This window comes from Pelobates fuscus, chromosome 9 (genome assembly GCF_036172605.1).
Source record: "Pelobates fuscus isolate aPelFus1 chromosome 9, aPelFus1.pri, whole genome shotgun sequence".
NCBI lineage: Eukaryota > Metazoa > Chordata > Amphibia > Anura > Pelobatidae > Pelobates > Pelobates fuscus.
The window spans coordinates 119464051-119477310 of record NC_086325.1 but is presented as its reverse complement, the minus strand read 5'-3'; the positions used below and the strand labels follow the sequence as shown (position 1 = coordinate 119477310).

At 46.0% G+C, this 13260-nt stretch overlaps 1 protein-coding gene across 3 annotated transcripts in view; it reads left to right on the top strand.

Moving 5' to 3' along the window:
• The window catches only part of STRBP (spermatid perinuclear RNA binding protein), a 295257-nt gene that overhangs the window by 92372 nt on the left and 189625 nt on the right, over positions 1-13260 (top strand). For all 3 annotated transcript variants that reach the window (XM_063432341.1, XM_063432339.1, XM_063432340.1), the window contains one exon: positions 8221-8441. In XM_063432341.1, the coding sequence (XP_063288411.1) occupies positions 8221-8441 (221 nt within the window). The remainder of the gene's footprint in view (positions 1-8220; positions 8442-13260) is intronic.

Below are 13260 nucleotides of genomic sequence, written 5' to 3'. Positions count from 1 at the left end.
GGAGTGATGGGAAGGTGCACACTGAGTGTGCACTTCCTGTCAGTCCGGCCGGGTACAGGAAACAGAAACTCCTGTCCGCGCGGAACAGGAGTTTCTGTTTCCTGTACCCGGCCGGACTGACAGGAAGGTGCACACTGAGCACCTTCCTATCACTCCGGCCGGGACCGCGGACCGGAGTGCAGCTCGGCCACCTACAGGGGAGGGGGTAAGAATAGGGAGGGGGGAGTAAAAAGAGAGGGGGGAGTAAAAAGAGAGGGGGGAGTAAAAAGAGAGGGGGGAGTAAAAAGAGAGGGGGGAGTAAAAAGAGAGGGGGGAGTAAAAAGAGAGGGGGGAGTAAAAAGAGAGGGGGGAGTAAAAAGAGAGGGGGGAGTAAAAAGAGAGGGGGAGTAAAAAGAGAGGGGGGAGTAAAAAGAGAGGGGGGAGTAAAAAGAGAGGGGGGAGTAAAAAGAGGGGGGGGAGTAAAAAGAGGAGGGGGGGAGTAAGAAGAGGGGAGGGGGGGAGTAAAAAGAGGGGAGGGGAGGGGAGGGGGGAAGTAAAAAGAGGGGGGGAGTAAAAAGAGGGGAGGGGGGGAGTAAGAAGAGGGGAGGGGGGGAAAGTGGGGGGAGAGTAAGAAGAGGGGAGGGGGGAGAGTAAGAAGAGGGGAGGGGGGAGAGTAAGAAGAGGGGAGGGGGGAGAGTAAGAAGAGGGGAGGGGGGAGAGTAAGAAGAGGGGGGAGAGTAAGAAGGGGGGGAGAGTAAGAAGAGGGGGGGAGTAAGAAGAGGGGGGAGTAAAAAGAGGGGAGGGGGGAGAGTAAAAAGAGGGGAGGGGGGAGAGTAAGAAGAGGGGGGAGAGTAAGAAGGGGGGAGAGTAAGAAGAGGGGGGGAGTAAGAAGAGGGGGGGAGTAAGAAGAGGGGGGAGTAAAAAGAGGGGAGGGGGGAGAGTAAAAAGAGGGGAGGGGGGGAGAGTAAGAAGAGGGGAGGGGGAGTAAGAAGAGGGAAGGGGGGAGAGTAATAAGAGGGGAGGGGGGAGAGTAAGAAGAAGGGGGGAGTAAGAAGAGGGGAGGGGGGAGTAAGAAGAGGGAATAGAGGGAGTAAGAAGATGGAACAGAGGGAGTAAGAAGAGGGGAGGGGGATAATAAGAGGGGGGAGTAAGAAGAAGGGGGGAGTAAGAAGAAGGGGGGAGTAAGAAGGAGGGGAGATAAGAAAAAGAGGGGGGTAAGAAGAAGAAGTGGGGAGTAATTAGAAGAAGGGGGTAAGAAGAAGAGGGGGGTAAGAAGAAGAAGGAGTAAGAAGAAGAGGGGGGAGTAAGAAGAAGAGGGGGGAGTAAGAAGAAGAGGGGGGAGTAAGAAGAAGAGGGGGGAGTAAGAAGAAGAGGGGGGAGTAAGAAGAAGAAGGGGGTAAGAAGAAGAATAGGGTAAGAATAAGAAGGAGGGGTAAGAAGAAGAAGAGGGGGTAAGAAGAAGTAGAAGGGTTAAGAAGAAGAAGGGGAGTAAGAAGAATAATGGGGTAAGAAGAAGGAGGGGGTAAGAAGAAGAAGAGGGGGTAAGAAGAAGTAGAAGGGTTAAGAAGAAGAAGGGGAGTAAGAAGAATAATGGGGTAAGAAGAAGGAGGGGGTAAGAAGAAGAAGAGGGGGTAAGAAGAAGTAGGAGGGTTAAGAAGAAGAAGGGGGTAAGAAGAAGGGGGAGTAATAAGAAGAAGGGGGTAAGAAGAAAAAGGGGGGAGTAAGAAGAACACAGGGAGGAGGGGGGGTAAGAAGAACACAGGGGGGGTGAGAACACACAGAGGGAGGAGTGAGAAGAACACAGGCAGGGTGGAGGGGGGATGAGAAGAGCACAGGGAGGGTGGGTGAGTGTGTGAAGAGACCGCTAGGAGAGGGTGGGGGAGAGGAAAGACCACTAAGGGGCAGGGGAGAGCTCTAAGGGACAGAAGGGACAGCTCTATAGGACAGGGGGCAAGACAGGGAGCTCTTTAACACTACGCGCACACACACACACACACAATGCACCCCTATACATACACAGAAACACACAATGCATCCCTATACATACACATAAACACACAATGCATCCCTATACATACACAGAAACACACAATGCATCCCTATACATACACAGAAACACACAATGCATCCCTATACATACACAGAAACACACTGCATCCCTATACATACACAGAAACACACAATGCATCCCTATACATACACAGAAATAGAACATGCTTCCCTTACACACAGAGAAACACACAATGCATCCATTACACACAAAGACAATGCATCATTTGCACACATACACAGAAACATACAATGCAAACCCTTACACACACATGCAAACACACACACTGTTTTCTTACATACACACAGAAACACAATGCATCTCTTACACTCAATGCACACACATACAGACACATACCTTGCATCCCTTATGCATACAAACACAGATTCACACAATGCATCCCTCACACACAACCAGAAACACATAATACATCCCTTATACACAAATACACACTGCTTCCACTACACACAAACCCACTGCATCACCTGCACAAACTGGTATCCCTATACACTACATACCATAAGCACACATATTAGATAACACATAACACATCCCCTACACACTCCACTCCCTGTGAGCGAGCTCATGGGTGGGTGGAACATATAAGTGGACTTATGAGTGGGCCTTATGGGCATACTCACCGTCAGGCACTGGGGCCCAGACCTTGAGCTGTGTAAGAGGCCCCCAAAAAATGGAGCTGCTTCCAATTCTCCCAGAACGTTGAATTTTGTGACCACAGTTGCAAACAGCCTCCAGAGGTCCTGTTCTACACCAGACCAGTGGAGCCAAACTGCAGCCCATCATCATCCTCATCTAATTGTAAGTAGGCAATCTAGTATATTATTAGTGACACTAATCTATAATTTACCTCACATTAAAGGGACACTATAGCTTAATGAAGTGGTTCTGGTGTCTATAGCTGGTCCCTGCAGGCTTTTTAATGTAAACACACACTGTGTGCAGCACTGGCATTAGTTCATATGGCAGATCATATGGGTGGGGCATTGTGATGTCACAATGGGGGGGGCGGCAAATTTATATTTTGTCTAGGGCGGCAAAAATCCTTGCACCGACTCTGATCCTGGGCAGGTGCACCAGTCTACTGGTGACCCACAGGAGGGGAGTGCACTGATTGCACTGCACTCTCCTCCTGCCCAGACCCGTCTTGACCGCAGTGCAAGTGCCCTCTGCCCCTAATTTACAGTGGCTCACACTCACAACAAGCAGTGCCTGGAGCCCTTTGCAGAGACGGAAACAAAGAGGTTCTGCGGCAGCTGGCCGTCCTGCAAGCATTACATTAAACAGCTGTTCCCCATGCAGCCACAGGTGGCGTTGTGCTGGGAGACTGTGATTACTCTTCACTTCCTCCCAGCCTACAGAGCAGCGCATGGGGGAGAGAGGAGGAGGCATGATTTAATCTTGAATAAATCCTCTAAGCAAACCTTTATAAATTTGGGGGGATCAGCTCTGTTTCCACAGTTTATTGGTGTTTACTCTCATCTCTGTATTAATATTGAGGGATGTCTAAGTAGTAACATCAGTGTGTGTCAGCAGGGCCAGCCGTTGGGGTGGGCAAGCTGTGCGGTCACGCAGGGTGCCATGACAACAGAGGCGCCCGGCGGCCAACACAGCTCACAAGTTGGGTACACCAGCATATTTAATTTAAACGTTTCGCTGGTGGTCCACTGGTGCGCACCAGCAGTAGGTGCAGTCAGATCATATCCTCTCCCTCGTGGTTCCGGCGCTCAGTTAGTGAGTCAGAGAGCAGGCTCAGAGATTCTCAGCCTGTGCTCTGACAACATTGAAAGTCAGAGCCGTGAAGGAGCGGGTATGGCAAAGAGCTCCTGATTAGCATAACATCAATATCCGTTATAAAACCAGAAAAAGGTGGGCATGGATGGTGAACTGATTTGGTGGCGCAATGGGCCACTTGACTGGTTTTGCCCCCCAGGCCTAAGGCTGCCAGCCCTCCCCTGCCGTGCCGTCATATGGGTTTACTAGAAAATATTATTTTGGTAAACACTCCCCAGACCTTTTTTTTTAATGCAAACCTCCCTGCCTCATTGTCAGAACTATTGCACAGTGATTTCAATTGTTTAAGTTTTTTCTTGCATTTTTTAATTGTATTTACAGTTCAAGGTTATGTAGAACAGGACAAATTATTTTACAAAAAAAATCCTTCCTAACCAATATTCCTAAAACAATAATTACAAAGTGTTTCTACATTTTATATATTTTTTGTAAATTTTCTTTTTTAGAAAAATGTTCAATATTCAAAACCTATAAGCATAATAAAATAATGGGACACGCAGACCCATAATGTAAAAACGTAAATGCCGCAATTGTGACTAAAACTTTATTCAACTGCTCAAACACCACGTGTCTAAAACCACACATTAATTCAAACCAAATTATTTATGAATAGGTGGAGCTCTAAAGTAGACTTGTCACCTTATATAATGTATAATTACACACTAATTTACCACTATAAAGTGACTTATGCTGATATAAGGGAATAGGAAACCGAGGCTTGAGGTGTATGGCAAGCATGCAAAGCGTGCACCCTAAAAGACTCCGCTACTTTTTGTGACAGAGCCATTCAATGAGGCACTGTCTATTTTAAGGGATAGATTTACACTTCTCACTGCACTCTGTTGTAAAACAGGATTTACATGGTATTTTAAAGTAATTCATTTGAGTTTGGGGTTTGCATTCATATTGCACTCTGTTAAATGTACTTTGAATGTGGAAACCTTTTATGATTGTTCTTTGCAATTTGTTTGCATAAGTAACTTTATACAGGTAGTTTGTGCTACCTTGAAAAAAAAATAATATATATATATATATATATAATTTTTATTTTTTTATTTTTATTTTTTTAATAAAAATCAGTCTCTATAGTGCTCCACCTTTTCATAAATAGTTTTGTAGAAAAGCTTCAGATTTGAGAATTTGGATTTAATAGGACCTAATATGTAGCATGATTTTTTTTTTGTTCCCCTCCCCACCCACCTTCCCTCCCGTCCACCCAGGTTCCCCCTAAATATATAGTATGCTCCTCCAGCTATTTGAGATTCTCACACAATTACCTTTTCATTCTGTTTACATTTTACCAATAGCTGCTTCTCTCTGTTAACTCTTGTAGCCATCACCTACAAATTTGCCCGTTACCTTTTGTCTCAAATCCCCATTGTATCCTTTAGATTGTAAGCTCACAGACCATCTAGCTAAGCACTTTGTATAAAAGCGCTTCAATGGTTATCAGCTTACGGGCAGGGCTCTCTCTCTACCTCTTGTATTTGTCTGTGTATATTGTACGGTTGCCACTAATTGTACAGCGCTGAGGAATCTGTTGGCGATTTTATAAATGCCAGTTATAAATAAATAATAATGTATTGCTGTTTTATAGAGCCGGTATTTTGAGAATTTACAGTCGGGAGAAAGCAATGCATTATGATGTGACCTACTTAAAAATGATTTAGTGATGGCAAAATGAATTACTGGATATTCCAGCAGTGTTGACAGTGGTATGCTAACTTAAACAAAAATATGTATAACCCCCAGCTAATGCCAACCCATCAGAAATAAAATAAAGACAAAATCCATTCTTTAATATATGCTGGATTAAATGATAAACAGAGTTAATATTTAATACCCTAAGGGCACAGAAACCAGACATAAAATGTTCCCATACTAGCTGATGTGGGCATACCAACAAAATAGGAATTCCAGGAACCCATTCAAATGTGAAGCTGCCCCCTCGTGGGATACTTGCTTTTCTCTTCAAATTAGAAAATACATCAATTTTTGTTGTTGTTACTTTATGGATTTTAAACAGTAAAAATGATATGCTCAGTCTTTTAACCCAAATAAGTCATGTACCTATCGGTGAATGTCCTGAAATAAATAAAGTGCAAGAAAAACCCCACAGTGCATTCTTAAAAATGTTTGCTAGTAATGTGTACAATATTCATATTAAATGTTGGCAAGGGGGCTGAGAGAAGAGGAACTGAGCTGCACATAGCTCTTTAAAAAACAAAAAACCTCCTACTCTGTGAAGAACAAAAGTATTATTTATATAGCTGCAACATTACTCGGCACTTTAAAAATATAGAATGTGGATAATTGCTAGCAAGTAATTAACAGACATACAAGTTTACATTATATGAGGAAGGAGTATAGACACATGAGGAATAACCGCATGTCAGAGGAAAGAAGGAATTGATAAATAAGATGCCTGTGTAAACTAGTTAAAGTGGTGTGTGTGGAAGAACCAACAGTGGAAGCAAAAAAAAAATGAGCTGGGCAGGAGGCGGAGGAGCTGAGGAGGGTAATATTGATGAGAGGAATATCGTTAGTAAATGTCATTAGGAGTGGCGTTTGAGGGCTTTGTTTGTTCGTGTTAGCAGTTTGAATTGGATAGCATGTAGCGTACTCAAAGCCAATGCAATAATTTGCAAGGGGGTGAGGTGTGGGAGTAGTGGTCTGTCAGGAAGTGGTGCCTGGCAGTCAAGAAATGAGTGCATGAACTTAGTGCCTTTGGGTTAGAAAAGGGCTAATGTAGGCAATTTTTAAGGTACAACTTACTAAATTGAAATACAGATTGGATGTTAGGAGAAAAGGTAAGACAAAAGTAACTCCAAGGAAGTGAACATGAGATGTTGGGGTAATAGGTGTTCCACTGATATGCATGGACGTATATGGAAGACTATTGAGGTGGGAAAAATTATGAGTTCAGTTTTACAAAGATTGTTTAGACAATAAGAACAAATAAGGTAACGAGACAGAGAGGCAGTTTGACTACTACCAGGAGAGCAGGATAGACGTCAAGGGAGAAGAGGCAAATCAGAGTAAAGATTATTTGTTGAATGGATTCCATGGATTATAGTGTCTCAGGCTAGCTTCTGCAGGTTTTTTTTTTATTCTCCTCCATAGTTTATCCCACAGTTGCATTGAAATGCTTGAAAGAAAACATATGGAAATGTATTTTCAATTTAATATATGCATTTATTTAATAACTTACAATATGTGCAGTTGAAAGTAAAATATTTCATTTAATATTCCATATTTGAATGTATTTTTTTAAAATTTTGCTAAAAAGAAAAAAAAAAAAAACATTGCATGTAAAAGAATATCTAAGTATTTAACCAGGAAAAGCATAGTTAGCTTTTTGATAGTTTCCAATTATGTCTTGGAATCTACATGCTATTGCTCAACTAAAAGAGACACTATAGTCACCAGAACCACCCTAGCTTAATGTAGTGGTTCTGGTGTCTATGGCCTGTCCCTCCAGGCTGAGCAATGCAAAGTCAGCTTTTCAGAGAAAAGACAGTGTTTTCATTGCTGGCTAGCTATACCTCTAGCTACAGTCACTCCGACAGCCACTAGATTTACTTCCTGTGTCAGTATCTACGTTCCGTGTCTCTACATGGAAATGCTGAATGCTAAATCTCTGATTGGTGCAACACTGCATTTGTTCATGCATTGACCTTTGCTGGAAGTCAAATAAAATAGAGATGTTGGAGTGCTAACCAGTGAGCATGTTTTTGTTTGTTCCTGTAACCACAAACCTATGCAAGGTTTAACATTACACCTTAATGGATGATTTGCTTTTGGTAAATATTTCATGCAATTCTAGCTATTTTGTCAGTCAGCTCCTTAAGTTCACGGGATAGGTAGCATTAAAGATCCACTCAAATTTTAATTGGTGTTTACTAATTTTGGAAATGTTTTTTTTTTCTTTTCTTTTCTAAAATGCACTTAAAAAATAAAATAAAAATTACCATTAAATAAATACAAATTACCATTTTTACAAAGCATGGCTTACATCACTTGATAACCAGAGGTTCACTCTGTCAGCTACCAGTTTCAGCTCAGACAGCAGGGTGCCTATGGGCATTTTTTTTTTAAACATGCAATTAATGTGACCTCTCTTGCCTATGGGCTTTTCTAACTGCACCTCAAGTAAAAGATGCTTGCTAAAACCTATATTTGCTTTTGTCTGATTTTTGCATTCAGCAGATTGGCAGATCAGTGAGAACGCAAAAGCTTTGTACTTGGATAAGATCAAAAGCATTTACTAGAATACAAAAGTAATGCCATTTTTAATAACCAAACACATTATTAAGATTGAAATGATTAAGTCTTCATTGTTAACATATCTCTCCCCTCCCACCTCTATCCATATCCAGAGATCTATACGGTCCTTTGCAAATGATGATCGCCATGTTATGTCTAAGCACTCCACAATTTACCCATCTCCTGAAGAACTGGAAGCTGTCCAGAACATGGTGTCTACGGTGGAATGTGCTTTAAAGCATGTATCTGATTGGATAGATGAGCAAAACAAATGTGAAAAAGTGGAGAGTGAAGTAAACATGAAAGAAGAAGAAAACGAGGAAAACACTTCCAAGTAAGAGTGTAGAATATACAACTTTTATTATTGGTTTCTGGAGATATTCTGTGATGAAGTGCTGAGTCCATGCTGTTCCATGAAATGCAGTGTTTACTGAAATGTATACTTTATAAAGAACTGTTTATTAAAGAAGTGTGAGCTGTGTATTTGAAATGTTACAATGGTAATAAACCCGTAAGGATTAATTAAGTGCGCTGATAACAATCTTGACTTTAAAGATCCTTTTTCTAAATGCAATGCCATGTAATCATGTAACCGCATGTACAGAACAGCCAATTCTAATTAAACAGGACACTCTTTGCTGGCATAAGGTCTTTAGGGATGGTATTGTGACGTCTGCAAATAATGCTTTTGGTCCATAAGTAGCTGAGAGTCTAGGGAGTGGATGTGTCCACCTGAGTCCCCATTATTAAATTGCCTAATATGTGCTTGTAACATTTTTGGTAACAGTTCCCATTAATTTGTGGATATTTATAATAAATACTAGCAGACAAGAAAGAAATATTGATATTATCACTCTCCAACAGTGCACTTTTCTCTATGAATGGTGAGCATTAGAACAATTTTAGAACCAGTCATGTTTATTATAGTTATAAAGTGCCAATAATAATTTTTGCAATATGGTTTAATTATTTTATACAGAGAAAGAAACAAGAAATGTTTCTTTTAAGTGCCTTGGCTGACTGGGAGCCCTGGGAACATAAGTACACATCATTATAATCCTACTTTAAATGGATACTGTAGTCACCATAACCGTATTTGTCTCTCTGAATTGGTTAAAGTGCCTGGAGTCCCCTAACATGTTCCCTCTGTTTAGTGTTAAACCATATTCGAGATTACAGCTTTATACAGACATATGGCTCTTGGACAGGCTAAAAGCAGTCAGCTGACACTCCCAGCTAGTCACAACTGCCCATTGCTGCTCAGGGTGATGGGTAATTGGCCCACGCAGCACAGAGGGTATAGGCTGTTGGGGGCTCTGATTTAGCTTTACAACCTAAAAAAAAATTAAGACACTATGAACAGTTAAATTCAAGCAGTGACGGCAATCCCCAATAAGCAAAAGGGGTCCATATTTTTAGGCCATTAAGTTAAGGGCGACTACATATCCCTCATGTTTCAGAGTGAAAAAATAAATATCCAGGAACACACAGGCTCTATTCAAGATGCAGGCTTTTATTGGAGTAAAACAGGCACTCTGTGGCTTGACAAATGCTCATGTGAGCCAAAAGGTTGCCTATTTTACTCCATTAAAGCCTACATCTTGGATAGAGCATACGTGTATTAATTGTCTAAGACTACTGTATAGACTGAGATTTCCACATCTTTATTGTTCCTACTGTAAAGCACTCTTTCCTCTGCTGTAAGCGAAAATGCCTTTCTTCCAATCGGTAGACTTATTGTCTGTATATTCATGCTAATGTTCAGGTTAGTACCCTGTATATATTTGTATAGTGTTACCATATCCCCTTTGAGGTGCCTTTTTACTGAATAATTTTTTAATTATTTTTTTATTTTTCCCTATCCTTTCCTCATAACTAATGTTTTCCACCCTCCTTATAAACTACAAATTACACATTTTTCAGTTTACATCTGCACTTTTTTTTTTTAGTTCTGCATATCCTTCCTTAATACCTGTACCCAAACTTGTACCACATATTTAAGGTGGGGTTTTATCATTGATTTGTAAAGATGCCAAATTATATTTTGATCACATAAATCTAAACCCATTTGTATACACAAAAGCACCTTACTAGCTTTTGCAACATGAGATTGGCATTTTTATAGTTACATAGCTGAAGAGACTTGCGTCCATCATGTTCAGCCTTCCTCACATATGTTTTTGCTGTTGATTTCATACTGAGTGTGTTGGAGGACATGATTGGATAGGGTTTCTGTGGTAAGGTGAGTGTGGCAGGTGAGTCTGACAGGATTGGGGGGTTAATGTGATAGGTTAACAGAAGGGCATGTGAGTTTGGTATGTTTGAAGTGGGTGAGATTTGGAGGGGTTAATGTAAGTGGGCTGCTTGAAGGGGCTAAAAGTGTTTGGGATGGTGATAGTGTTTGTGTAGGAGTTGACAGTGTGTGTGTAGGAATGGTAGTGTGTGGTTGGGGGGATGTCAGGATGTGTGTGGGGAAGGTGACCGGTGTCTCTGAGGGGGATGTGGCAGGGTTGATGGGGGGGGGGGCGGCTGTGGCAGGGGTTGATGGGGGGGGGGGCGGCTGTGGCAGGGGTTGATGGGGGGGGGGCGGCTGTGGCAGGGGTTGATGGGGGGGGGGCGGCTGTGGCAGGGGTTGATGGGGGGGGCGGCTGTGGCAGGGGTTGATGGGGGGGGCGGCTGTGGCAGGAGTTGATGGCGGGGGCGGCTGTGGCAGGAGTTGATGGCGGGGGCGGCTGTGGCAGGAGTTGATGGCGGGGGCGGCTGTGGCAGGAGTTGATGGCGGGGGCGGCTGTGGCAGGAGTTGATGGCGGGGGCGGCTGTGGCAGGGGTTGATGGGGGGGCTGTGGCAGGGGTTGATGGGGGGGGCTGTGGCAGGGGTTGATGGGGGGGGGGCTGTGGCAGGGGTTGATGGGGGGGGGGCTGTGGCAGGGGTTGATGGGGGGGGGCTGTGGCAGGGGTTGATGGGGGGGGGGCTGTGGCAGGGGTTGATGGGGGGGGGGCTGTGGCAGGGGTTGATGGGGGGGGCTGTGGCAGGGGTTGATGGGGGGGGGGCTGTGGCAGGGGTTGATGGGGAGGGAGGCTGTGGCAGGGGTTGATGGGGGGGCTGTGGCAGGGGTTGATGGGGGGGGCTGTGGCAGGGGTTGATGGGGGGGGGCTGTGGCAGGGGTTGATGGGGGGGGGCTGTGGCAGGGGTTGATGGGGGGGGGCTGTGGCAGGGGTTGATGGGGGGGGGCTGTGGCAGGGGTTGATGGGGGGGGCTGTGGCAGGGGTTGATGGGGGGGCTGTGGCAGGGGTTGATGGGGGGGGGCTGTGGCAGGGGTTGATGGGGGGGGCTGTGGCAGGGGTTGATGGGGGGGGCTGTGGCAGGGGTTGAGGGGGGGGCTGTGGCAGGGGTTGAGGGGGGGGCTGTGGCAGGGGTTGATAGGGGGGCTGTGGCAGGGGTTGATGGGGGGGCTGTGGCAGGGGTTGATGGGGGGGGGCTGTGGCAGGGGTTGATGGGGGGGGGCTGTGGCAGGGGTTGATGGGGGGGGGGCTGTGGCAGGGGTTGATGGGGGGGGGGCTGTGGCAGGGGTTGATGGGGGGGGGCTGTGGCAGGGGTTGATGGGGGGGGGGGCTGTGGCAGGGGTTGATGGGGGGGGGGCTGTGGCAGGGGTTGATGGGGGGGGGGGGCTGTGGCTTGGTTGATGGGGGGGGGCTGTGGCTTATTTGATGGGGGGGGGCTGTGGCTTGGTTGATGGGGGGGGGGCTGTGGCTTGGTTGATGGGGGGGGGGCTGTGGCTTGGTTGATGGGGGGGGGGGGGCTGTGGCTTGGTTGATGGGGGGGGGGGGGCTGTGGCTTGGTTGATGGGGGGGGGGGCTGTGGCTTGGTTGATGGGGGGGGGCGGCTGTGGCTTGGTTGATGGGGGGGGGGCGGCTGTGGCTTGGTTGATGGGGGGGGGGCGGCCGTGGCTTGGTTGATGGGGGGACTGTGGCTTGGTTGATGGGGGGACTGTGGCTTGGTTGATGGGGGGACTGTGGCTTGGTTGATGGGGGGACTGTGGCTTGGTTGATGGGGGGGAGGGGGCTGTGGCTTGGTTGATGGGGGGGGGCTGTGGCTGGGTTGATGGGGGGGGGAGGGGGCTGTGGCTGGGTTGATGGGGGGGGGGGAGGGGGCTGTGGCTGGGTTGATGGGGGGGACTGTGGCTGGGTTGATGGGGGGGGGGAGGGGGCTGTGGCTGGGTTGATGGGGGGGAGGGGGCTGTGGCTGGGTTGATGGGGGGGGGGGCTGTGGCTGGGTTGATGGGGGGGGGGCTGTGGCTGGGTTGATGGGGGGGGGGCTGTGGCTGTTTTTTTTTTTTTTTTTTTTTTTTTAAATGTATAATATTTGGAAGGCTGGGCCTGTAGTTGTGGGAGGGGTATGATTTCCCTAATTAAGGATCGCCAGACCCCTCCTCATTACCGTTGTTGGTCTGGCGATTTGCATACCTGGACTTCTGGCTTCAGCAGATCATGTCATTGGTCTTGTCCTCGTTGGGACGGATTACTGATAGGTTGGACCTTTTGGGTGCTCTTGATAGGCCAGTGGCACCATCTGGATTGGTTACTCCAGAACCTACTGGTCTCTCAAGCACCCTGACTGGTAAATTCATTGGTCCACTACAGAACCCTAATATTATCAACCCAGCTCACATGGTACCAGCTAATATTAAGAAGGAAATCTTGGAAGGCAAGGATGTCAATCTAGTTTAGCTGCTGATTGCCTCCCAAGAAATTCTGGAGAACGAGACACATTCCTATGGCAATGTCTCTGTTATACTGAAGGCTAGGGACCCCAGGTTGAATAGGAAGTCGTCAATTCCTGAGTTCCTCCTGGCGTTTGGTATTTATAGGGACGTGGTGTGCTCAGTTTATCCCGAGCGCAGAGAGGAATTCGATCTGTATTTACACAAGCTGGTGGACCTGGAGCATAAATATGGAGGTACATCATTTTATGATTACCACAGATCATTCTCCGCAAAGGCGTCTGCAGCTTTGGCTCAGTTCAATTTTCAGACGGACTGGAGCCAGTTGGACACATAGCTGTTTTGCAGGCACTTTGCGGGCCTCGGGTCCTCAGCTAGTGGTATTTGCTCTTCGTCCTCGCATACCGTGAACCTATGTCCTAATATCCCGGA